At 40.1% G+C, this 22,809-nt stretch overlaps 2 protein-coding genes across 7 annotated transcripts in view; both read left to right on the top strand.

Annotated features, from left to right (window-relative positions):
• SOAT1 (sterol O-acyltransferase 1) overlaps positions 1–11,312 on the top strand; it is a 56,530-nt gene extending 45,218 nt beyond the window's left edge. For all 6 annotated transcript variants that reach the window (XM_089910675.1, XM_089910668.1, XM_089910663.1 and 3 more), the window contains 10 exons: positions 308–590; positions 1,529–1,607; positions 2,166–2,247; positions 2,780–2,825; positions 3,851–3,980; positions 5,583–5,680; positions 6,796–6,894; positions 7,932–8,067; positions 8,667–8,812; positions 10,337–11,312. In XM_089910675.1, the coding sequence (XP_089766801.1) occupies positions 308–590; positions 1,529–1,607; positions 2,166–2,247; positions 2,780–2,825; positions 3,851–3,980; positions 5,583–5,680; positions 6,796–6,894; positions 7,932–8,067; positions 8,667–8,812; positions 10,337–10,393 (1,156 nt within the window). In that variant the 3' untranslated portion in view covers positions 10,394–11,312. The remainder of the gene's footprint in view (positions 1–307; positions 591–1,528; positions 1,608–2,165; positions 2,248–2,779; positions 2,826–3,850; positions 3,981–5,582; positions 5,681–6,795; positions 6,895–7,931; positions 8,068–8,666; positions 8,813–10,336) is intronic.
• Positions 11,313–11,502: 190 nt separating this feature from the next.
• Positions 11,503–22,809, top strand: part of AXDND1 (axonemal dynein light chain domain containing 1) — a 104,031-nt gene continuing 92,724 nt past the window's right edge. The window contains exons 1-3 of the mRNA XM_022556587.2: positions 11,503–20,489; positions 20,844–21,033; positions 22,501–22,673. Coding sequence (XP_022412295.1) covers positions 20,955–21,033; positions 22,501–22,673 — 252 coding nt within the window. The 5' untranslated portion in view covers positions 11,503–20,489; positions 20,844–20,954. The remainder of the gene's footprint in view (positions 20,490–20,843; positions 21,034–22,500; positions 22,674–22,809) is intronic.

Genomic DNA, 22,809 nt, shown 5'->3' with positions numbered 1-22,809 from the left:
TTTAGAGTTTAAAATGTATTAATGTGAGAATCTAATCTTTGAGAAATTCAGAGTCTTGTTACCTTAGGTTAGTAGTTTAGGTATCTTATGTTCAAAGACCATATTATCCTAGAGCTTTTAGAAAATAGATAAATAAGTTGTGAAGCTGAGGCTTAGGAGCACATGTGTTACATCCATGACTTCTGCGTGTTAGTGTTGTTGTGTCTCCTAAAGTTGAAAGTTTTGGGTCTGAAAGTTTTTAATTTTATAAATCAGTGCTTATTAAAAATTCACTTCTGTGTTCTTTCTCTGTGCTTTTTCCCCCCAGGCTAGTGCTTGAGTTCAATCTCATGTCTTACGCTTTTGGCAAACTTACTGTTGCTATGTGGACGTGGTGCACCATGTTCTTATGTACACTTACAGTTCCCTATTTCCTGTTTCAACGCTGGGCCAGAGGCTATCACAGGAGTTCTCATCCAGTAGTCCATTCTCTCTTGCATTGCTTCCTTTTTGTGGTCTTCCAGATTGGAGTTCTAGGTTTGGGACCACTTTATGTTGTATTAGTGTATACACTACCACCGGCTTCCCGATTCATTGTTATACTCGAACAGGTAAGGTTTTGAGTGTTGCTCAATACAATGCTATGCTTAGTTAATAATAATAATAATAATTGTTATTTTTTGTTGTATTAGTTGGATAAATTTTCATATCTGGTTCTTTGTGCTATTATCTATAAAATTAAAGTGTTAAACTACATCATCTTGTCTTTTTTTTTTTGCGGTACGCGGGCCTCTCACTGTTGTGGCCTCTCCTGTTGCGGAGCACAGGCTCCGGACGCGCAGGCTCAGCGGCCGTGGCTCATGGGCCTAGCTCCTCCGCGGCATGTGGGATCCTCCCAGACCGGGGCACGAACCCGTGTCCCCTGCATCGGCAGGCGGACTCTCAACCACTGCGCCACTAGGGAAGCTCCATCATCTTGTCTTTTAAAATTCGTTCTACCTTCAGTGTTCTCTGATTCTTGATAATTAAATTACACTGAACTGTTCTGGATGAATTCAAATTTTGTTGAACACTTTTTGTAGAAGCCATCTAAAGTATAAAATATTTTTATAATTAAAAACTCTACTTTTGAAGTGTCAGATTCATTGTTTTGTCATACAGCCATCTAAAAGATTTATTTTGTTTGTACGCCCTTCAGAATTTTCTGACTTTTATTGGCTATCTGTAATGCTCGGTTTGGCTGTCTGTAATGCTCTGTTTGACTGATGGAAAGGACCGTTTCAGGAGACTTTCTTTGAACAGGCTTTTAATTTCTTAATTTGTAATATACCTGTAACAGATGGTGCTGTTAGTTGCAAAATAATTTGAGTAATAACATGTCTCTCTTTAGAGTTTGTTTTTCATTTGTTTTAGTCCTTAAAAGTGAGTTTGAGTTGGTATATACAAAATTAAGTTCTTTGTGTGTTTATAATCTAGTGCTGTTCTGTGGTTGCTTATAAGAGACAAGACAGTGAAAGAAAATTCATCTTTTTCCCCCACTCCTTTGTAGATTCGTTTGATAATGAAGGCGCACTCATTTGTCAGAGAGAATGTGCCTCGGGTACTCAGTTCAGCCAAGGAGAAATCAAGTATGTAATTCCATAAGTCAAAGGATTATTCACAGGGTATTTCAACCTTTGGTGTTTACTGGGATGGCATATTACATTCTGTAGACATTTATGTTTGATTTTAAATAAAAGGATCCAAAAAAAAAAAGAAACCTGTTGGGAGGGGAGGAAAAAAATGTATATATGATCTGAAAGACCTTCTCACTGTTTCCTGATTGTTCCTGTTTTACCTTTGGTCCCCCAAATTTAAAACATTGATCATTAGACTCTTGCAGCTTCTGCGTTATTTGTATAGAATGTTAATAGAGTCATTACACCCCATGTGCTTACTTTTCTTGAATTGCTGCTTCAAACTCTAGAAGTTATGTCTAAGTCACAGGAGTAACTTAGTTTAGAGGGATTGATAATATTCAACTAATTTAGGAATAAGAAGTCATCATTTTGGGAGAGCAGGAAGAAACAACATGAGCTAAGGAGAGGTAGCTTTTTGTCTTCCCTATTCTGTGCTTATTTTCCTCTTTCAGTTTTGCTGAAAGAAATTGAAGAGCCTCCAGTCTAAGCACAGTTTTCCTTTTCCAGGCACTGTTCCAGTACCCACAGTCAACCAGTACTTGTACTTCTTATTTGCTCCTACCCTCATCTACCGTGACAACTATCCCAGGTAATGGCATTATGAAGCAGAAATGGGGTAGCACCAGGAGTGTGCCAGGAAGGAGGTGGGGTAGGTAGACCAGTTCATGTAGGGCTACAGAGCAGTTGGAATGGGTTTTAATTTTCTTGCTGGCATGGGAAACCCCAAATCGTGATTCTAGCAATCTGATTTTATTTCAGTCATTCTTGACAGAATTGTACAAGTATTTCCTATGTCAAAAATGATGTTCTGGGGGCTTCCCTGGTGGCGCAGTGGTTGAGAGTCCACCTGCCGACGCAGGGGGCACAGGTTCGTGCCCCGGTCTGGAAAGATCCCACATGCCGCGGAGCGGCTAGGCCCGTGAGCCATGGCCGCTGAGCCTGCGCGTCCGGAGCCTGTGCTCCCCAACGGGAGAGGCCACAGCAGTGAGAGGCCCGCGTACCGCAAAAAAAATAACAGGAAAAAAAAAAAGATATTCTGTGTGGGAAGATACTGTGAGGACCTTTTTAAAAGTTCATTTATTTACTTTATTTAGAAAGTAATTTTGTTTCTTCCGTTTTAGGACTCCCACTGTAAGATGGGGTTATGTGGCTATGCAGTTTGCACAGGTAAATTTTTTTTTGTGCCTAAGGTTTGTTGGCTGGTGGGAGATGGGGATTTGAATATAATAATAATTTAATATATTTAAAGTGTTGTTTAATTCATGTCTCCTGGGAGCTCTAGAACTCTTTTTTAAAAAAATTTATTTATTATTTATTTTTGGCTGTGTTGGGTCTTCGTTTCTGTGTGAGGGCTTTCTCTAGTTGCGGCGAGCGGGGGCCGCTTTTTCATCGCGATGTGCGGGCGTCTCACTATCGCGGCCTCTCTTGTTGCGGAGCACCGGCTCCAGACGCGCAGGCTCAGTAGTTGTGGCTCATGGGCCTAGTTGCTACTAGGGATGTAGTGGGATCGCAGCATGTGGGATCTTCCCAGACCAGGGCTCGAACCCGTGTCCCCTGCATTGGCAGGCAGATCCTCAACCACTGCACCACCAGGGAAGCCCTAGAACTCTTACTGAAGTCTTTAAACTATTCCCAGTTCAGTAAATGGTGTTTGCTTTGCCAATACATCAAAACTAATTTTCTACAATTAAAAAAAAAATTTTTTTTTAAGTAAAATAATTCCATTTGGTTACTTCAGTATGCATCTACATTAAATTCCCCCTCCCGTTCTGTTTTTTATTTTATTTTTGGATGTATATCTGTGTGGATGTGGTATGACACTCCCTCAACCCCTTATCAGAATCATAAATCCCAGAAGATCCCATTTTAAAATCTTGTGTCAATCAAATACCCCTTTATGAAATAGGTTCTTTTGTTATGAGTTTCATGTAGCAGGAAAAAGAGATTCCAGAGTCTGATCTTTTAAAAATGCCATCTGGTAAAGGGTTGGGAATAGGTATGGTAGAAATTAGGCTTGAGTACTATCTCTGAAGGATTACAGTTCAACAATCTTATATACTAGTGTTAAATGGAATATATGTGTAAACGTTAGTTTACAGGTCACATATATATGTTCTTTTGAAAGAAAAAAATCACTTTTTATCGTTCCTGATCAAGCTGTCTTTATTATAATTATCTTTGTTGTGTTCCAGGTTTTTGGTTGCTTTTTTTATGTGTACTACGTCTTTGAAAGGCTCTGCACCCCCTTGTTTCGGAATATCAAACAGGAGCCCTTCAGCGCTCGTGTTCTGGTCTTATGTATATTTAACTCCATCTTGCCAGGTAACATGGGTACTGGTTAATTTGGCTGTTCATAAAGTTGCAAGGAAAATAGAAAGCCATTGCGTGTGAGCACCTTTGATTTACCTGCTTTTCGCTATCAACTCATCTATGCATCTATACCCATCTTTAACCTCTTTCCATCTATCTGACAGATGAAGCATCCTTCCAGTCCCTGGCCAATCTTTCCATTTGTCTTCTTTCACTCAAGTTTTGCTTTCTCTGACTGTGGATAGTCTGTATTCATGCTTTATCTTCCCGTTCACTATTCACTGTAATCTTGCTCCTAATCTGACCAGGCCATTGAAATGGCCTTTATTAAAATCTCTAATCTCCTCCAGTAGTTGGCTTAGCCCTTATTCTGTTTGATCTCCATGAAGCATTGGGTGCTGTTGACCACATTTTGAAGTCTGTCTTGCCACTCTCTTATTCTCCTGTCTTTCTGGCCATACCATACATAGCAGTGAACCAGACATACATACTCTTTATTCTCTGGAAGCTTGCAGTTTAGTTATATTTACAGTTTCCTTTACTTTTTCTCTTTCCTCTACCCATTATATGTTGGTATTGTTTTCTGCCATCACGTTCTTTCTTCCTCTCCCTCTCTCCCAGACATCTGCTAGTAATCCTCCCTGATTGCCCCTCAAGATTTACTCCAATACATTATTTTATCTGTCCCTCTGATGGGATATGTGTTACATATGTGTGTCTTCCTCACTAAGCTGCAAATTCCATAAGCTTAAGCATTGTATCTTATAGCCAGTCATAGTCTCTCCTACATTGTCTTATACATAGTAGGCTAATATTTTTTGAAAAAACAAGTGAATGAAAAGGATGGGCATGTAAATGGGTATTTTAAAATATAGTGTAATATATAATATACTAAGGTGCTGTTGAACTTTGTCTCATAGTGGAGATGACATTTAACATTGGGTATTGAAAAATAAGTAGGCATTTGCCGGGCAGAGGGGTGGTGGAAAGTTGCTTCCAGGTAGTGGGGTGGGTTCAAAGGCATGGAGTATTTTGGAATGGCACAAGTTCAGTTGTGGATGATGTTTGCTACATTGGGAGTAGAGGCAGAGGTAAGTTAACCTTGTCACTATTGACATTTTGGGCTGGATAATTCTTTCTTTGGGGGGCTGTCACGTGCATTGTAGGATATTAGCCACATCCTGGCCTCTAACAACTGGATATCATAGCACAAGGCCCGCTTCTTGAATTGTGATAACCAAAAATGTCTCCAGAATTGCCAGCCATCTCCTGGGGGCAAAATCTCTCCCAGTTTTAAACAGCTGGTTTAGAGGAATACACGGCCAGATTTTAAAGGGCTTTTACCACCAAGTTAAGCCATACATCTAGGCATTTCCATTAAAAACAGGCTGGGTCATTTTTGTCTATAAAACCCACTTGGAAGAAAGTTATTTCTTTATTAGGTTAAAATAATTAACTTTCAAAATACACTGTATCATTTCTGGAATGGGTAAGCTGGAATAATAGCTTTTATTTTACAAAATAATTCCAGCTAAGCAAATGACGACATATAATGAACTGATTGGTATGTGAGCTGTTTGGAAAGAGTCTTAATGTTGTTCCTCTTATTTTTAGCTGTGCTGATACTGTTCCTTAGTTTTTTTGCCTTTTTGCACTGCTGGCTCAATGCCTTTGCTGAGATGTTACGCTTTGGTGACAGGATGTTTTATAAGGTAATGTGTACTTGGACTCATCTTCCTTTTCACATTTTATTTGTGTACTCGTTGTTAAATATTTGAGCATTGTTAGCTACTAGCTTTTTAACATAAATGTTGTGAAATCGTTTTCTTCCACAGGTTTTACCAATATTAAGTCTGAAATTCGATTACTGATTTAAGTGGCGTAGTCTTGTCTTTTATTCTACCTCTAAATCTGCTCCCTTAGTACCGCATTTGGTTCCTGCTGGATCCTGTATTGGTGATTACAGTGGAAAAGCAGGTGTCCAGAGGGCATTCTGAGACTTTGCTGACTTTTTATTCATTTGAAATCGGCTGTCTGGTGCTGTAGGAGTGATCTCAGCAAATTATTCTATTTAAGATTGTTGAACAGTTCATGAAGGAAGTAACTTTTCCCTCCTTTATTTTGAAAGGCATTAATTCTGCTTCAGATAGTATTCTTACACTTCCAAAGTTGGAATTAAGTTGTAGAGTAGAGGCAGAGTGGTTCACAGTGTTCTGTAATCCCACCTGAAGCCCTCTAGAATTTTGTCTGTTCATGTTTTGGCAACACTCCAAGCCTACCCCTCCTTTCTCAAAGAAGCAGTGAGTGCGTGTTGCAAATTTTATGTCTTATTCCATTGGTCTGATCTTAAGAGTAAGAAACAGGATATATATAAAGGAGCACCAGGACTTGGAGGTAGCCACCATCTCACTCGTGGTACAACTTAAATTTTGCTGTCTATGATACCAGCAAACTGCTCTTGAGGGTTATCACCCTATCTAAGTCTGTGTGACCTTAGAATTCTCTCATTGTGTTTTAGCAAGGTAAGGGGGATTTACTGATTGTTATTTAGATGAACATTAGATTTAATGATTATGTTGTGTATCTTCCATCATAACTTGTGTGATAAAGAGATAGTGAACCTGGGAACTTAATCATCCATAAAACTAGGATTAATGTCACATTGAACACTAATAACCAAAATGCCTTTGAAGATTTTTCTGACATCAGTGTATGGACTAACAATTTATCATAACACACTCTAGGTGTTATATTATGTGTGTATATTCCCTGGGAGTAGGTTTTGCTTTGGTTCTGTGTATATGTATACCTTTGCTTTTTTCCTTAGGATTGGTGGAACTCCACATCATACTCTAACTATTACAGGACCTGGAATGTGGTGGTCCATGACTGGCTATATTACTATGCTTACAAGGACTTTCTCTGGGTAAGCAGCGAGATTTAGTTAATGTTGTTTAAGAAATGGAGATTCTTTTCCAGAAAGTATTACTATTGTGCAGCTGGAGGAAGTTATACTTAGTTGTCTTCAATTCTCTTGTGAGCCGTTAATGTCTTAAGAAACCTTCTGCTTTGAATAGCACTGCTTAGAGACCAGTATCTACAGTTACTAGGACTAAGACCATGTTTTTGCTCTGGATTTTGATTTTACATGACTACAAAGCAAGAATGCGTGCAGGCATTTGGAGAAGTTGAAATGATCCACCAGTAATGGATCATTTTGTTGGAGTCTCATTGCCAGCAAATAATCTCCCCTAGCTTTTTCCATTTGTTTTTTTGTTTTTCTTCCTTTGTTAGAAGTGGAGAAACCACCTATGTTTGGATTTACAGCTCTCCGATATAGATTATTAATATATGTCTTTGAGACATTCTTTAGAGCATCGCTTATTTAGACTGAAGAAACGTAGTCTTGAGTCTCATGGTTGATTAACGTTGGTATCTCTGGATTGCAGGTTTGAATTGTTAAATAAGGGCACTATTTGGCTAAATGACAGTGTTTTGTGGTGCAAATAGCACAGTATTCGAATGCTCTTTCATTTATAAATGTAATTTGACTTATGGAGGCAAGTCCCTTGTTTCTAAATCTTAGTTTTGTTACCTGTAAAAATGGTACCTGCCCAATCTACCGTACAATGCTACTCTAGATTTGATGTGTCCGTTTAGCAATGAAAACTATGTTTTGTCAACCATAGTGAGTTACAAATATAAGTTATTAATGTTTTTGAAAATATGCTCGATCCTTCAACATTAATGGTTTTGAAAATATGTCATTTAGTAAAGTAAGGATTTTTAAGCATAGATGTTTTTGTCATTATTTTAGTACATTGGATTACTCCAAGTAGACTTAGAAAATCAAATATGAATATAATAGGTGCCTTTAGTGTGTGTTAATTATAAGTCTTATGTACTTCATGTTTAATTACTTACTTTCTGAAAATTGCCTCTAATATTTTCCTTTTACCCTAGTTTTTCACAAAGAAGTTCAAGTCAGCTGCCATGTTAGCTGTCTTTGCTGTGTCTGCTGTAGTGCACGAATATGCCTTGGCTGTTTGCTTGAACTTTTTCTATCCAGTGCTTTTCGTGCTCTTCATGTTCTTTGGAAGTAAGTATCTTGGCATCTCCTGAGTACTGGGTATTATGCTAAAAGAAATTTAGAATATAAAATCAAAGTAGAAAACTAGATAGTAATACCATTTCAAGGCAATGTTTGTTTATCAGATGGTAAGAACATTAATTTTGAGTAATTATGTACAACTCTGTTGCAGGATGCTTACACTTTGATGTAGAGAAATGAACTAAATAAGCTCTTGAAGACTGTTGATAACACTGACTTGGTAGCTCATGAAAACTATAAACAACCTCGCCATTCTTAAACTCTGTTCAGTGTTCACTCTCTGAAAAAAACTAACCCTTTTTTGGGTGGGGTGGAGAGGGACAAGTTAGAATAGGAATGCGTCCATGAAATATGTTTTCACCTGTTCTGAATACTGATTGCTTTCCAAATAATCACTGATTAATAAATTTAAACAGTGAAGCTTCATTTGTACTTATGGGACCAATGGCCAGCATAGAACCTGTATATACACAGTTGATGCTGTTTATGATAACTAAATGATTGTAGCAGATATCTGAGGCCCCTCATCTCCTGGTAGATTTTGTTTTGATGACTATATATATTTTTTGTTGTTTTCCTAACTTCAGTGGCTTTCAACTTCATTGCCAATGATAGTCGGAAAAGGCCAATTTGGAATGTTCTGATGTGGACTTCCCTTTTCGCGGGCAATGGAGTCCTCCTGTGCTTTTATTCTCAAGAGTGGTATGCACGTCAACACTGCCCCTTGAAAAATGTGAGTCATCAATCAGGCTGGAGTGGTGAAGTAACCTATTTGTCCCCTGATTGTGAGGGTTGGTGGACAGTGTTAAGGGGAAGGGAGTAGTGGAGATGGTGATAAATTAATGTTAAGGGGAGGGAAATGTGGAGTAAAAGCAGTAACTTATCTTACTGCACTGTCCTTGAACTTTTTCTTTTCTTTGGTTTTCTTCCCATTGAACTCTCCTAGTTCTTGGTTCTCTCTCTCTTTTTTTTTCTCTTTATCTGATTTTTCTTTAGCTCCTTCTAATAGTCTTCCTGGGCCCTGAAAATGTAGGTCTTCTTCAAGGTTTTCCCAGTGGCATGTGTATCCACCCCCACCCCCAAATATGCATCTTTTACCTCTTCCTTCCCGAAGTAATAAACTCTATAAAAATGTCCAGCTAGACTCATATGCCTAGGAGCCCATTTCCCTTTTTTTGTTGTATTTTTCTTGTTTGTAATTTTGTAAGAGTCTCATTCTTAGAGCTTTAGTTTTCGGCTGCTTGTAGAAAACTCCCAAATATTTGGGGTGGGGGGCTTCTTGATACATCTGCTTGGGTATTTCTCACGGATACCTATAACTGAAGATATTTAAAATCAGATTAATCAGTTTCTCTCCCAAAGCTTCTGTCCGCCCTGATTTTGCTATGCTGCCCTCGCATCCCCTCCTTATTTCCTATGAGTCCCCTTTGTGCATTTGAACTAACTGCTCTGGACTCTGGACTCTGTCTCTGGTCACTCTACTCTTTGCACTCAGATTTCACCTGTCAGATTTTATCAAGATCTGATTTGGATGCAGTGTCGTCCATGAAGCTTATTTATTTATTTATTTGGTTGGTTGGTTGGTTGGTTTCGCTGGGTCTTAGTTGCGGCTCGCCGGCTCTTTAGTTGTGGCACATGGGCTCCTTGCTTGTGGCATGTGAACTCTTAGTTGCGGCATGCATGTGGGATCTAGTTCCCTGACCAGGGATCGAACCCAGGCCCCCTGCGTGGAGTCTTAACCACTGCACCACCAGGGAAGTCCCCATGAAGCTTTTTAAAATTCCTGCTCTAGTCTCTTTTCTATTTCTGAACTTTCATAGTATTTCATCTGTTCCTCGTTTAGATGATTCAGTAATTTAAGCTTTGTATTATAGTAATTTGTGTATATTATCATCCTTAACCTACCACCATTTAGATTTAGGGCTACTAAAAATAGGACTTTGCTAAAAGAAAATGCAAGATACAGAAAAAAGGCAGTGCCTCTTTAGAATTTGGTCAGGAGTCCATGCAGTTGTGTAGAGTTTACTGGACCTAGCTTCATGTAAAGCTTCTAAATCAAGTAAATCTGTGCTATAGATAAAAATGATGAACATCTTTTGAATTAGTGAGCTGCTTATAGCTTGAAGGTTACTGAAATGCTGGGAGGCATTTTAGAGATGTGCCATGTGTAACATCAACACCCCCTATCTACCCCATATCTCATACGTACAGTGCACACAAATAAACTACTCTTCCATTCTTTTTTTTCCCCTCAAAGCCCACATTTCTGGATTACATCCGGCCACGTTCCTGGACTTGTCGTTATGTGTTTTAGAAGCTTGGACTTTGTTTCCTTCCTTGACTGAAGATTGGGTATTTTACCTGATTTGGGGCCACCATCTGTTTCCAGCCATTACTGAAGTTATCTGTGTTATTTGGACCACTCCAGGCTTTACAGATGGCTCACTCCATTACTAGGTCACCTGAAGCTGAGCTGTTAGAAGTTTCCTGGAAGCTTGTACACTTTTAAGCAGTTCTTAATTTTTTCCTTTTTGGGAGAAGGGAGACTTGTAGCTGATATAATGACAGATTTTTGCTGGGTCATATCAGCTTAAACCTCAGAAATTCTGTTTTGTTTCTTGATTGCATCTAATTAGAGACTAAACATCATGTTTTCTTGGCCACTGAATTAGCCAAAACATTGATGAAGAAATCATTTAAGTACCCCTGGCTTAGAAATTTTTTCATGTGCATTGTTGGAATGTATGCTCATTAACCATGCAATTGGGAAAGAAAATAATGTGGAATGTTTTGCTATTTCTAGTAAAGAGAAAATATCTATTTTTCCAAAGATAATCTTGTTATATATCCTAATTTGTATTTTTTTTAAAGTTCAGTTCTATTTTTATCTTGTTTTTGCTATACAGTGTAGGTCATGATATCTGTGAAGCAAAATTATCCCTTTCACCTTGAATTCTTGAGTTTGCATCCATAATATTATATATTGAGGGGGACAGAAGTAGGAAGGGAAAAAGAAGTGGCACAGGACAAAGAAAAATATTTCCTCTTTTAATTTCTAAAGTAATTTTTAAAAAGAACTTGCAGAGTCAATAATGTGTTTAAATTATTTTATTGTGGAACTTAAAGAAGATAACTTTTGTTGTTTAAACTTTCAGGTAATAACTTCTTTGAAGTTATTTAGAAGTAACCTTTGGTACAGTTATTTTATCTAATAAATACTGACATGAATTATTTTTCAGACTAGTAAGTCTGTTGCATAAGTATTAATCACCACCATTAAAGGGAATATTAAAGATCCAGAAGCTGGCTTCTGCATTTGCTCAATTATTATACTTTTTTTTCAATTATTATACTTCTAATGGTAGTGTACTTTAGTTGCAATAAATTAATAGGTGATCATTTTCAAGAAAATGTACTTTATTGTATGATGTTCCATGTTATCAGATGCCTATAGCTAATACAGTGTGGTGTGTAGGAATTATTTTGGTTGCTTGAATGACATATGATTATGTTGGTAAAGACTGAGCTTTGGAAGGGTTTTTGAAGACCATGTAGGTTCAACCCAAAGAAGGGAGGCTTATGAATTACCCAAAATTTGAGAAGCAGCCAACTTGAGAAACTATCTTGGTATTCTAGCAGCCCTACTGCTATCCAGAAAGTTTTGAGAAATCTTTTTCAAATTGTTTTCAAAAAGTTAGTTTGAATCTCACAAGAAGGTAAGTAAAGTTTCTTAATAGTCACAACTTAATTTGTACCACAAGTTCTCAGCTAAGTTTCCCATACCTTTGGTCCAGTTGAGTTTGGGCAAATCCAACCTCAACAGGCAAAAGTGTACCTCAAAGAAGGTTATTTTTAAAAGGGTATTCCAGGATTTCCCTCGTGGCACAGTGGTTAAGACTCCACCTGCCAATGCAGGGGACATGGGTTTGAGCCCTTGTCCAGGAAGATCCCACATGCTGCGGAGCAACTAAGCCCGTGCACCACAACTACTGAGCCTGCTCTCTAGAGCCCAGAGCCACAACTACTGAGTCCGCGTGCCACAACTACCGAAGCCCGCGTGCCACAACTACGCACGCCTAGAGCCTGTGCTCCACAACAAGAAAAGCCACCACAGTGAGAAGCCCGCACACCACAACCAAGAGTAGCCCCTGCTTGCCGCAACTAGAGAAAGCCCGCACACGGCAACGAAGACCCAATGCAGCCCAAAATAAAATAATAAATAAATAAATAAATTTTTTAAAAAAAAGAAAAGTAATGAGTTTAAAATTTCTCTCCTATAAAGTATTAATGACAGTAATCATTAGTTTGGGTGTGTTATCTAAGAGAACAACTAATATCTCTAACTTTGTCATAAATTTGTTAGAAGCTCTTATTCTCAATTCTGGGTAGTGAGGAAAAATGGAGGGGTTTTTTGTTTGTTTTTGGTGGATTAATTACTGCAATTGCCTAGGTAAAGTTGCTTCCTCATGTTAGAGCTTAATTAGAAAATTGAGGCTGCTTCTACCCCTCTCGGTAACCACAACGTTTGGAAGCAAAAGGAGTAGTGGAAATGTTTTTTCCGTTTTCAATAGTTACAGGGTGAAAGTGGATGATATTTGCAGGTTAAGAAAGTACAGTGTGTAAAGTAAGTATTCTATATTTGCATACACAGATTATGTTGTAGAAGTAATTCATTTAGTATAGGCAATTTTTATCATAGTTTAAAAATTATACTTACCTGAAAAATTGAATCCTGAAGTCTTTATAGGAAACCTAACAACATTTATGTTTTAGAAGTTGGTCATGTGGGCTACATAGCATGAATTGTTGAAGTCTTTTATGCAAAAATATTTTTGTTTTGTGCGGTCATACGTAATTTTGAGTAAAGTTCATTGTTTTCTTTGGAGGAAAATAACAGAGATGAACTAACATAGCTGTAGTAAGCAGGTGGCCTGGTGTAGTATAGTAATTTATACATGTTACTTTTGAAACCTTTAAAAAAAAATTGTTAGGCTTAAGCCCAGCATGTAAATCATGCTGCTTCTGGTTGAGACAGGGATGCAGGGCTGGAGCCATTGTTTGGTTATATCCATTTCCTCTTACCCCCAAATACCCAGTTTGAAAACCACTGGTGTGGTGAAAGAAGTCCATGCACAGCCTTGTGATTAAGATAGCCCCATACTTACTAGCAGTGGCACCCAAAGTTGCTTAATTTATCAGAGCCACAGTTTTCCTCATCTGTAAAATGGGGATTAATAACTACCTCATTCGGTTGCTGCAAACCACTAGCCCAGGCAGAAATAGAGCCTCGTTATTTTCTTACTCTCCATAAATTCCAAACCTAAATCCTTACTATTATTTCATTGGAACCCTTAAAAAAAGACCTGGGATGGCGGTGGGGGGTGTTTCAAATGCTGCACACTCCCAAGAATATATACTTTTAAATAGACTCTCAGGCTGATGGTGAATTGGCTTTGCACCTTGATAGATACAGGCTCTCACATAATAGAATTGGTAAGAATTCAACAGCATTGCTAAAAGCATTCTTGTTTCCAGCTCTCCAAAATTATTGATACTTTCAGATTTATCTGTTTAGCATTAGGGTAGAGTGGCAAGCTTCTGAAAAGAAATGCTTTTACCTAAGTATTAAATCGTGTTTAGAACTAGTGTGTATACTTTATACTTAAGTTTTAGAAATTATGGAGAGGACGGAAGCTAATGAGGCCTTACTTCTGCCAGTGTAAGGATGCTTCTAGTCTTGGAAGGCAGAATGAATTTCTTAATGGAAGATAGTTCAATGACTTGCTTGCTGATGCAAAATTTCATGTAACTTATGTAGTTTATATAATAGTTATATATGTGTGTGTGTGTATATATTTACTATCAAAGAAAGACCTGCCTTGGACATTCTTTCACATATCTTATCTCTAGGCTTTATGATTATGGTTCAGAAATGGAGGGAACTAGGACGTAAATGTTTTGAGGAATAAAATGAATATTGTTAGTGAAGCTTATGTAAGTATTTGATTAGTTTCTAACATCACTAAAGTCTCTATCAGGTCACAGAGTGTTGGAAGCCAGTTTATAAAGGAGGTAGAATACAGCTACTCTGGTTGCAGTGGAGAGGAGTCCTTACTTGGTCCACCCGTGCTTTTCCCCACCCTGAATTTAATGTCCAGTGTGAAAATCGGTAGATACTGATAAAATTCATAAGCTTTAGGTTAGTAGGAAAGCTGTACAATCTGTAAAATCCTTAATAAAGTTTCCTTCTTTTCTTGTGAAGTATAAAGACTTTTAAATAGCTAATTTGGATTTTAGAAAAATAAAGGCTTAATTTCAGAAGTTACGCAGTTTTTTAAAAAATCTAAAACTGTCTCCGTACTCTTTTTCTAAATGCTTTCTTCTAGCCTTTATGCTAGCAGATACTTCACCATGCTTTGTGGTGTTCTTTTAGTTTGTCTTAATGAGATGGTAGGTGTATTTCTCTTCTCTTAGGGATACAGTTTGAATTCCCATGTACAAACATGCCACTTGGGTGGGAAGAGAGCTGAAGCCCTAGCCAAGGCTCTGCCATTGGGGCCAGTAAGGCAGCTTCCTTCCTGTGTTAGTACCTTTCCAGCATGTGCATTAAACCCATAGTGTTTTAAGAGCTGCAGAAAAGTCCCGGGAATCTGAAGTTGTTATAAGGGTTATCCTATAATTAACGATGTTTTTTCTAATTCGTTCTTGTTTGCTCTTTTCCTGAATTACAATTCCTCCTCCCCCACCCCCTATATCTTTGTCTAATCACTGGTATCATCACTTTGTTTAGCACACATTGTATTAGCATTAACATTTTTTAAACTTTAAAAAGAATACATACAAAAGGGCAAAATAATTGCATATGTGAAGAATGTGGTAAATAAATTTGGAAAAACACCATGTCTCATTTTAAAAGTAACTCAAGTTTGATATTAACCCTATATTAACTATGTATTTCATGTTCATAAATGGTTTTCACCTTAATAGCACACAGCTTTATATGCTGAATATAGCCAATAATTTTTATTGGAGTATAGTTGATTTACAATGTTGTTAGAATTTTCTTTTTCAGGATAATGGAGGGAGCCACGTTACAGATTACAAAGAAATAATGGGGCCCAGTTGTGATTTTGTATTTGCATCAAGAAAAGCAGTGACCCTGGTTCTTGAGCCTCCTTTCTTTCTGTGGTCATTATTTGTTGCTTGACTTCTTTTCCTGTTGGCCTTTTAAAACTTGTGAATGGGTATTTCTAAAAGTGTACTGCCCACCCCGCTCCCCAGTGGGTAGAAATGGATTTAGGTTTCTAATGAAAAGAGAAAATCTGTTGACTGGGAAGTGTGCCTTTTCAAACAAGGCTTGGGAAAACTAATTTTGAAGCAAGATAGGTTGCTTCCCTTCCCTCCAAAGAATCTCCTTGTAATAGGAAACTACTATGAGTAGGATTTGACATCACAACGTTCTATACATAGAAGCATATATCATAGTAACAGCCAAGAAGTACTGAGTTAGCCTCCATGGTCTGGCTCTACCCACCTGCCACTGCAGTGCCAGAGGAGTGGGAAGGGGGAAGTCCCTTCGGAAATTAGATGTGCCCCTGATTCTTGGACCAAGTGACTATTCTTTGCCACTGGGGGTGAAGCCACAGTGTGGCAATTTTCCTTGATGAATTTACTAAAGTTTAGGATCTTGTCCTTTTAGGCTGAGCTTGTGTTTGGACCCAAGTTAACTGCATTCATGAATCTGACTTATAGAACTGGAACACCAGTTTGTAAATGTAGCATGAGAAATTGCACTTGGGGTGGCATACTCAGGTTGGCCATGGTCACTAAATTTACTCTCTTGCAGAAGCCCAGCTTACTGTACAATGAGAAAGATGAATTTTTTTGCCTAGATGGCATCAACACCATGTGATGCGCACTGAAGATAGGCTGTGAACCAGACAAAAAGCCTGTTTCTTCCTCAAGGCACAGCCATGTTGTTACCGAAACACAGCTGTGTTCCTGACTCACAGTGAGGCCAAACACCACCAAAACGCTGGAGTTTGGGACAGAGAAATGTTTATTGCAGGGCCATGCAGGGAGATGGGTGGCTCATGCCTTAAAAAAAAAACCCAAATTCCCTGAAATCTTTCAGCAAAGCCCTTTTACAGGAAAGATGAGGGAGGGGCATGGTTAGTTGTTGCAAACTTCTTGGTGTCAGATCCTTTGTTCTTGAGGTCCGGTCTTGGTCAGGTCACGATGTTCCTGTAACATCGTGGGACTTAACAGGGACAGGTTTACAGGGACATAACAAATAAACGTTATCCTTTGTTCTGACAGGAAAGGGCAAAGTTCCAAGGCTCAACTTTCGCCCTCCGAGGTCCAGGCCTGGCTAAGAGAAGGGAGTCCCTGCGAGGTGGGGCGCGGGGAGGGTGGGTGGCTACCGTGCCCCGGAGCATTCGTCTAGCACCCAGTCTGGGTCCTCCCGCCAGTGCCCAGGCCTGGCTGAAGAGGCAGATCTCAGTTGGTGGCTCCCTCAGGGCCAGGTCCCCAGACGCTGCCCAGCTGTCATGGCTGAGGGAGCCAGGCGCCCAGGACCCAGCTGGCCCTCAGGCTCCTCAGGCTGCCCAAACGGTGGGGGCCAGATGCCCCAGGCTGTGTCCCATGCGGATGGCCGCTGCCATTAGGCTGCAGAGGCACGGATGGGGGAGAGGTTCACTGCCGCCTCAGAGCCTGGGCCCGGCTAGTGGGCGGTCCTGGTGAGGCCTCTGTGGAGCCCGAAGCTGGGTGAGCTGGAGGGCCCCAGGGAGAAGGCTGGGATCTGCCTCTTACTCTCCACCTGACGACCACCACTCTGCCAGCCCCTCTAAGGGTCGCCCATTGGCGCCGGTTTGCTTGGGGGAGGGGCCCACTGCGGCACCGACCAGTGGCTGAAGGGGGCCCCCTGTGGCGCCGACCAATGGCTGAGCAGGAACCTTTATCGCTGGTCTAACCCTCCCGCCTTAATGGTCTCTCTATTATAAGGTGAAATCCGAAGGAGGGTACTTGGGTGAATTGCATGACATAAAAACTAAGACAGACTGAAGCATCATTTCAGTTTTACAGATGCCATTTTTTATGGAAGCAATACTCTTCCATACTACTCTTCCCCTGGGTAGTGTTTGCTGAGCAGTGTCCAGGTTTCTTTCTCAGTGTCTCCTTTTAAACATTTGTGATTGATACATTCATTTTTCTGTTATGTTAAATACAGATACTGGCCTACTTCCCACTCAGACTCCGGGGAGCTTTGCGTGCTGTATTTAAGCACCTATGGATGTGTGTATCACCCTTGTTCACACTTAGGAAATGAGTTGGTAAAAAGATTGGTGCATAAGCACACGCTGTGTTTGTTTGGTCCTAGTTCAGGGTACGTTTGGTGATTTCACTGACTGGCTCTCTTCCGAGATATTGTTTTGTCCACCTGAAGCCCTGGAAGACCCTACTGCTGAGTGGGTATAAAGCTGCCACAGAAGTCAGCCAACATCAAGAAGCACAGTTAGCCCTGTTTATAACTGTGTCACTTTTACTATGTCTTGAAATTTTCTATTTAGGAAAATTATTATCTGCTTGCATTTTGCTATGGTATTTCCCATCAAAGACCTCAGTAATACTTTATCTTAACAACATTTTAGCATTCATCATTGTGTATAATTCACAATGATGAGAGGAGTTTCCCAAGAGTAGCAATTGTATTCTTCAATAGTTATGGTCTTATTGTAATGTTCTTATGTTATCTTTTCTTGTACTTATATTTCATATACTTCTACAACTTTAACCCAGACCTTTGGTCAGGAACTGGTATGTGTAATCACCACACCATTGCACAGGATAGAAAATGAGAAGTAACATTTGATGTCTTTTTCTTCACACCATAGATCCAATCACTTCCCAAATCCTATAGATTTTACTTTCTTTTTTTTTTTGGCTGTGTTTGGGGCTTCGTTGCCGCATGCATGCTTTCTCTAGTTGCAGTGAGCGGGGGCTACTCTTCGTTGCAGTGCGAGGGCTTCTCATTGCGGTGGCTTCTCTTGTTGCGGAGCACAGGCTCTAGGCGCGCGCGGGCCTCAGTAGTAGTGGCACGAGGGCTCTAGAGCACAGGCTCAGTAGTTGTGGCGCACGGGCTCAGTTGCTCCGCGGCATGTGGGATCTTTCCCGGACGGGGCTCGAACCCGTGTCCCCTGCATTGGCAGGTGGATTCCTAAGCACTGCGCCACCTGGGAAGTCCCTAGATTTTACTTTCTATGTATCTCTTGAATCTGTTCACTTTTCCCCATCTTATCAATGCCCTACTTTAGATTTTTTAAAACTTAAGAATGTGAAAGATGAATTACTTTGTTCTTCTAATACGTAAAAGCTTGATAAACTATGTATAAACTGATGCTGGAGTTTTGGGACCTCTGAAGTTCAGTATCCTGGTTATGGTTCCAAACTGTAATGTAGAGTCAGGACAGCAGTGAGGAGGGAGGAAGACAAACTTTGGAGGAAAATTACCTTCCACCTGCTTGTGCATTGCTTCTGCCCCCTCACCTGTTTTGATGGTTGCCAGTTCTTAAGGTGAAATATGTGTGTGCTATGTGTATTTTAATTCTTGGAAAATCTAGAAAAAACCTAGGATGATGGGAGATAGGGCTAAAGGCTAAAATGTTTAGATACCCAAGGTGTTTAGAAGAATTAAAAGGGGCATAGAGATTGTACTTTTTTTGTTTTCAACACTTTGCTCATATGTCTGTGAGCTATTATGAGTCTCCCAAAACCCAGAGACTTAAGCATATAAACACAGAAGCATTAGAACTGTCCAGCTGATTTTCAAACATCATGTATTGAAGGTGTTTGTGCCAGGCACTATGCTTGGTACTAAGGAATATGATGACTGAACAAGAGAAGTTTTCTTCCCTCCTGAAATTTATTTTTCAGACTAGAGGCATCTAGATGCTGGGAATCCACCAGCATTACTTGGCATTAAGGTTTCATCCTAATACAAAATGATCCTGAAACCAAGCAGCAGGACCCTGTGAAGCCTTCCGGGGGAAAGACACTGCCCCACACCCCCATCCCCTGCCTCTTGTTTGCAGAAAAGCTTCAGCCTCCTAGGCCTTCCCCAAGTTCCAAAGAGCAAATTCAGAGAAGTGAGAAAATGCAGAAAGAAAGGAAAACAGTCAAGTAAAATAATAGTTTAGCTATAAAGCAAAAGTCAATGACCCTTAGTTCCTACCCAAGGGCTATAGATAATATTCTGAGCCATATCCGTGAGTTTTTTACATATACTAACTCCCCCACCAGATGGAAGAAGTTGACTGCATGCTAACAAAAGCACATAGACCCCAGACCGTTTGGAACCATAAGGCTGATGATGTTGCCCCCCGAAATACCACCTGGTTATCTCCCCACCAACCAGAAATCAATCAGAAAAATGTCCACAAGCTGATCAGGCACCTGCGACTCTATCCTTTAAAAACCCTGCCTTTAAAAACCCTTCCCTGAAAGCCACTGGGGAGTTCATGTCTTTTGAGCCTATTCTCCTTGCTTAGCACCTTGCAATAAACTCTGTATTTTCCTTCATCACACCCGGTAATAAACTCTATTTTCCTTCATCACAACCAGGCTATGCTTTGGGCGAGCAGACCCAAGTTTGGTTGGTTAATCCTGGTGGTGGTAAGAGGCGGGCTCTCAGCTCCTCCGTTCTAATGTGTTTATCCCATTACTTCCTGAGAACAGGTTTTTAAGCAGTAAGACCCAACGATCTGACTTGGGTTGGCTCTGCCTGAAGTGCAGTCTCCTTACCTGCCTCCAGCCAAAAAAAGTCTAGACCTAGGAATGCCTTCCCCCTGCACGGAAAGTTAAGAGTAGAATGGGGAGGGGGGCGCAGGCGGTGCTTAATAATGCAAGGAAGACTCGGAAATGCCAAGGACAGGAGCAGCTTCTGCAATAATGCCTCAACTGATGGGAACACAGAGTTTTTGTTTACCCAATTTCCCCCTGAATGTGGCTTTTACAAAAACAGAGGAAACAACAAGAAAGTGGGATAGAGTGATGCGAGAAACTTGCTCAAGTCCTATCTCGCCTTTGGTCACAAGCCTAAGAAGTCTTCCCGGGGCAGGGGGAGAGCGACCGCCTGCCGCGGAAGCGCCTGGATCCAGACACTTTCTGACTCCGTGAGAACGGCCCGATTAAACATTTTTATTCTTCATTGCTGTTGAATCTATGTTGAGATTTAAAACACATGGCATCCCCGAGAGACTGTTTCTTAGCCGTCTCAGTCCTCCGCAGGCACCGCCGAAGGCAGCCGCCATTGAGGATTGCTAAGGCCCGGGGTCCTGGGTTTCTATGACGACACGCAGGCGTTTGGGAAAAGGTGCGGCTACAAGACGTCTGGCGAGAAGCATAGTTTACAGGTACGGGCTGCAAGTGTCGGTTTCTCATCACTTCTGATGCAGAAACGGTGCGAACTCTGCCCGACCGCGAGTCAGTGGCGCTGCGTGCGCCAGGCGCTGCCTGTGGGGAGGCCGGGACCTCGAGCGAGGGGCGCCTTCAGGTGGTGCCGGTGGTCGGAGGGGTGGGCCGAGCGTGTACTTCCCGACCCGGGCCCAGACTCTGATCCACCCACAGGCTTCTTAGTCGCATCAGAGGACTTTAGAGCCCGGAAGTCTCCTCAAAGAAAACCCATGCTAGATAAATTTTAACATAACAGTTAACGGGTTTCTCTCTCTCTCTCTCATTCTGTCTCTCTTTCTCTCTCTTTCCTGCAGGTCAATGTGGCAGCCCTGCCAAATCCCAGTAATGCCGCTGATTTGTTTCTAGGTTAGCTTTCTGGAGGGGTATTTCAAATTACTAGAGAGTGATAGGAGGCATTGCTTACTATGTCGCTCCCGAAAACGCCCTCAACGTCAACACCTGAGGGCAAAAATGTGAAAATCTCTGCATCCAAGGAAGAGACAGGTAAAGTTCTTCAAGGCATAAATAATCATGGCCATAGTCAGAAATCACAATACGTTCACTATTTTCCTTAATCTGAGATTTCAGGATACTTTAATTAGTTTCGTTTTTCCAATACACTTGTTTCAATAAAATCAAAAGCCATTCCTTTTATAGTATTTTTCACTACTCTGCGTAAGGACTGTGTTTGTAATTTTTTTCAGATGCTAATGAGTTTTATATTGTTCTAAATTCAACCTATTTTAAATACCAATGGTTGTATGAAACAGTACTTTTTTGGGGTATTTGTTAAGGAACCAGTTTGTATCAGGTTTTAGTCATTATTCTGAATGAAAGTAATTATTTGTATAAGATTTTCATTCATACATAGCTAAATGCAGATCTGTACTGGAATAAGGATCTGCTAGTGACTTCCCTGGCGGTCCAGTGGTTAAGAGTCCGCGCTTCTATTTCAGGGGGCTCGGGTTCGATCCCTGGTCTGGGAACTAAGATCCTGCATGCCCCCCAAAAAAAAAAAAAAAAAGAATCTGCTAGACTCATTCCTACCCCTCATTATGTTAAAGCTTCCTCCAACTCACCTACATCTTGTTTTTAGGGGAGATTCTGCTAAAGTCCCACCTAACTTTTTTTTTTTTCCTTATTTCCTCTGATATTCTGACTCCATCCCAAACTTTCAAGAGATAGACTTTTGGTAATGTGAACTTCAGAGGTTTTGATGGTGATCAAAGCATGATACATCCTTACAGAAATTAACACAAACCATTCTATGTGAGGGGCATAGATTAGTTGAGAGTTCTTTAAGAAGATTGACAACCTAACCCTCCTTGCTGACTGCATTGGAGACCTTTTCCTACATTAGGCCGACTCCCCTACCTTTATAACTCCTCTGCCCTAGTCAAGCTGAGTAGGACACTCTTTATACTGAGTTTTACTGCACTAATTTGCTCAGATTATTCCACTCTCTTCATTTCTAAGGGTCCCAATTCTACATTTAAATCCAACTCAGATACCTTTCACTCTATAAATATTCCAATTTAATTTTCACCTTCAAACTTATATAGAAAAAATTACTAAATAATTTGACAGTTTTGAGGAGAGGAGATTTCTTTGGTCATTTTCACATCAAAGGGAAAATAGACATTCCCATCATCTTCATGCTATCTCGGTTAGTTTGATCAAGTGAAGTGAGTTTAATTTTCAACTTCGAATTTGGAATAATGGAGGTTCATCTTTGTACCTGAGTTTTTGAACTCATGTCTGATGTAAGTGTGAGTAGGGCAGACAATGTGAGTTTCTTTTTCTTGACTAGTTGATTTTCAGTGTTTTAAATATTGCTGCTATTCTTGGCAACCGGAAGCAATGTTTCTCTCTGTTAGCAACATATATATGGGATTGATGAGGTAGCCTGGGAATCTCTAATTAACTCTCAAAAAAACTACAGTAAGCTTTTCTTTCCCATTATTTTCTTAGGACTTCCTAAACTAAGGGAGAAAAAAAGTCTGGTGGATCCGTCGAAACCGTTTCCTACTTTCCTTCAGAATGAGTTCATCCCTCAGGAAGTTCTACTTTCTCTGACCTATACAGCCAATGCTGGTCCTTGTCCTGAAAACTTACTGCCTTCTAAGAAAATTAAAACCCCAAAGGTGTGTATATACATATATAAAGTACTTGGGAACATTTATCTTTTGGTATCCGGTTCATTAAGTATTTATTTAGCATATGTTATGTATTCCAGATTGTCTTAAGAATATTTTAAAATTAATTTCCTAGATTGAAAAC

Source organism: Delphinapterus leucas, chromosome 1 (genome assembly GCF_059928025.1).
Source record: "Delphinapterus leucas isolate spDelLeu-1000000601 "Yukka" chromosome 1, BTC_Dleu_Yukka2, whole genome shotgun sequence".
Lineage (NCBI taxonomy): Eukaryota > Metazoa > Chordata > Mammalia > Artiodactyla > Monodontidae > Delphinapterus > Delphinapterus leucas.
Note: the sequence above shows the minus strand (reverse complement) of the source record. Positions and strands in the feature narration are given on the sequence as shown.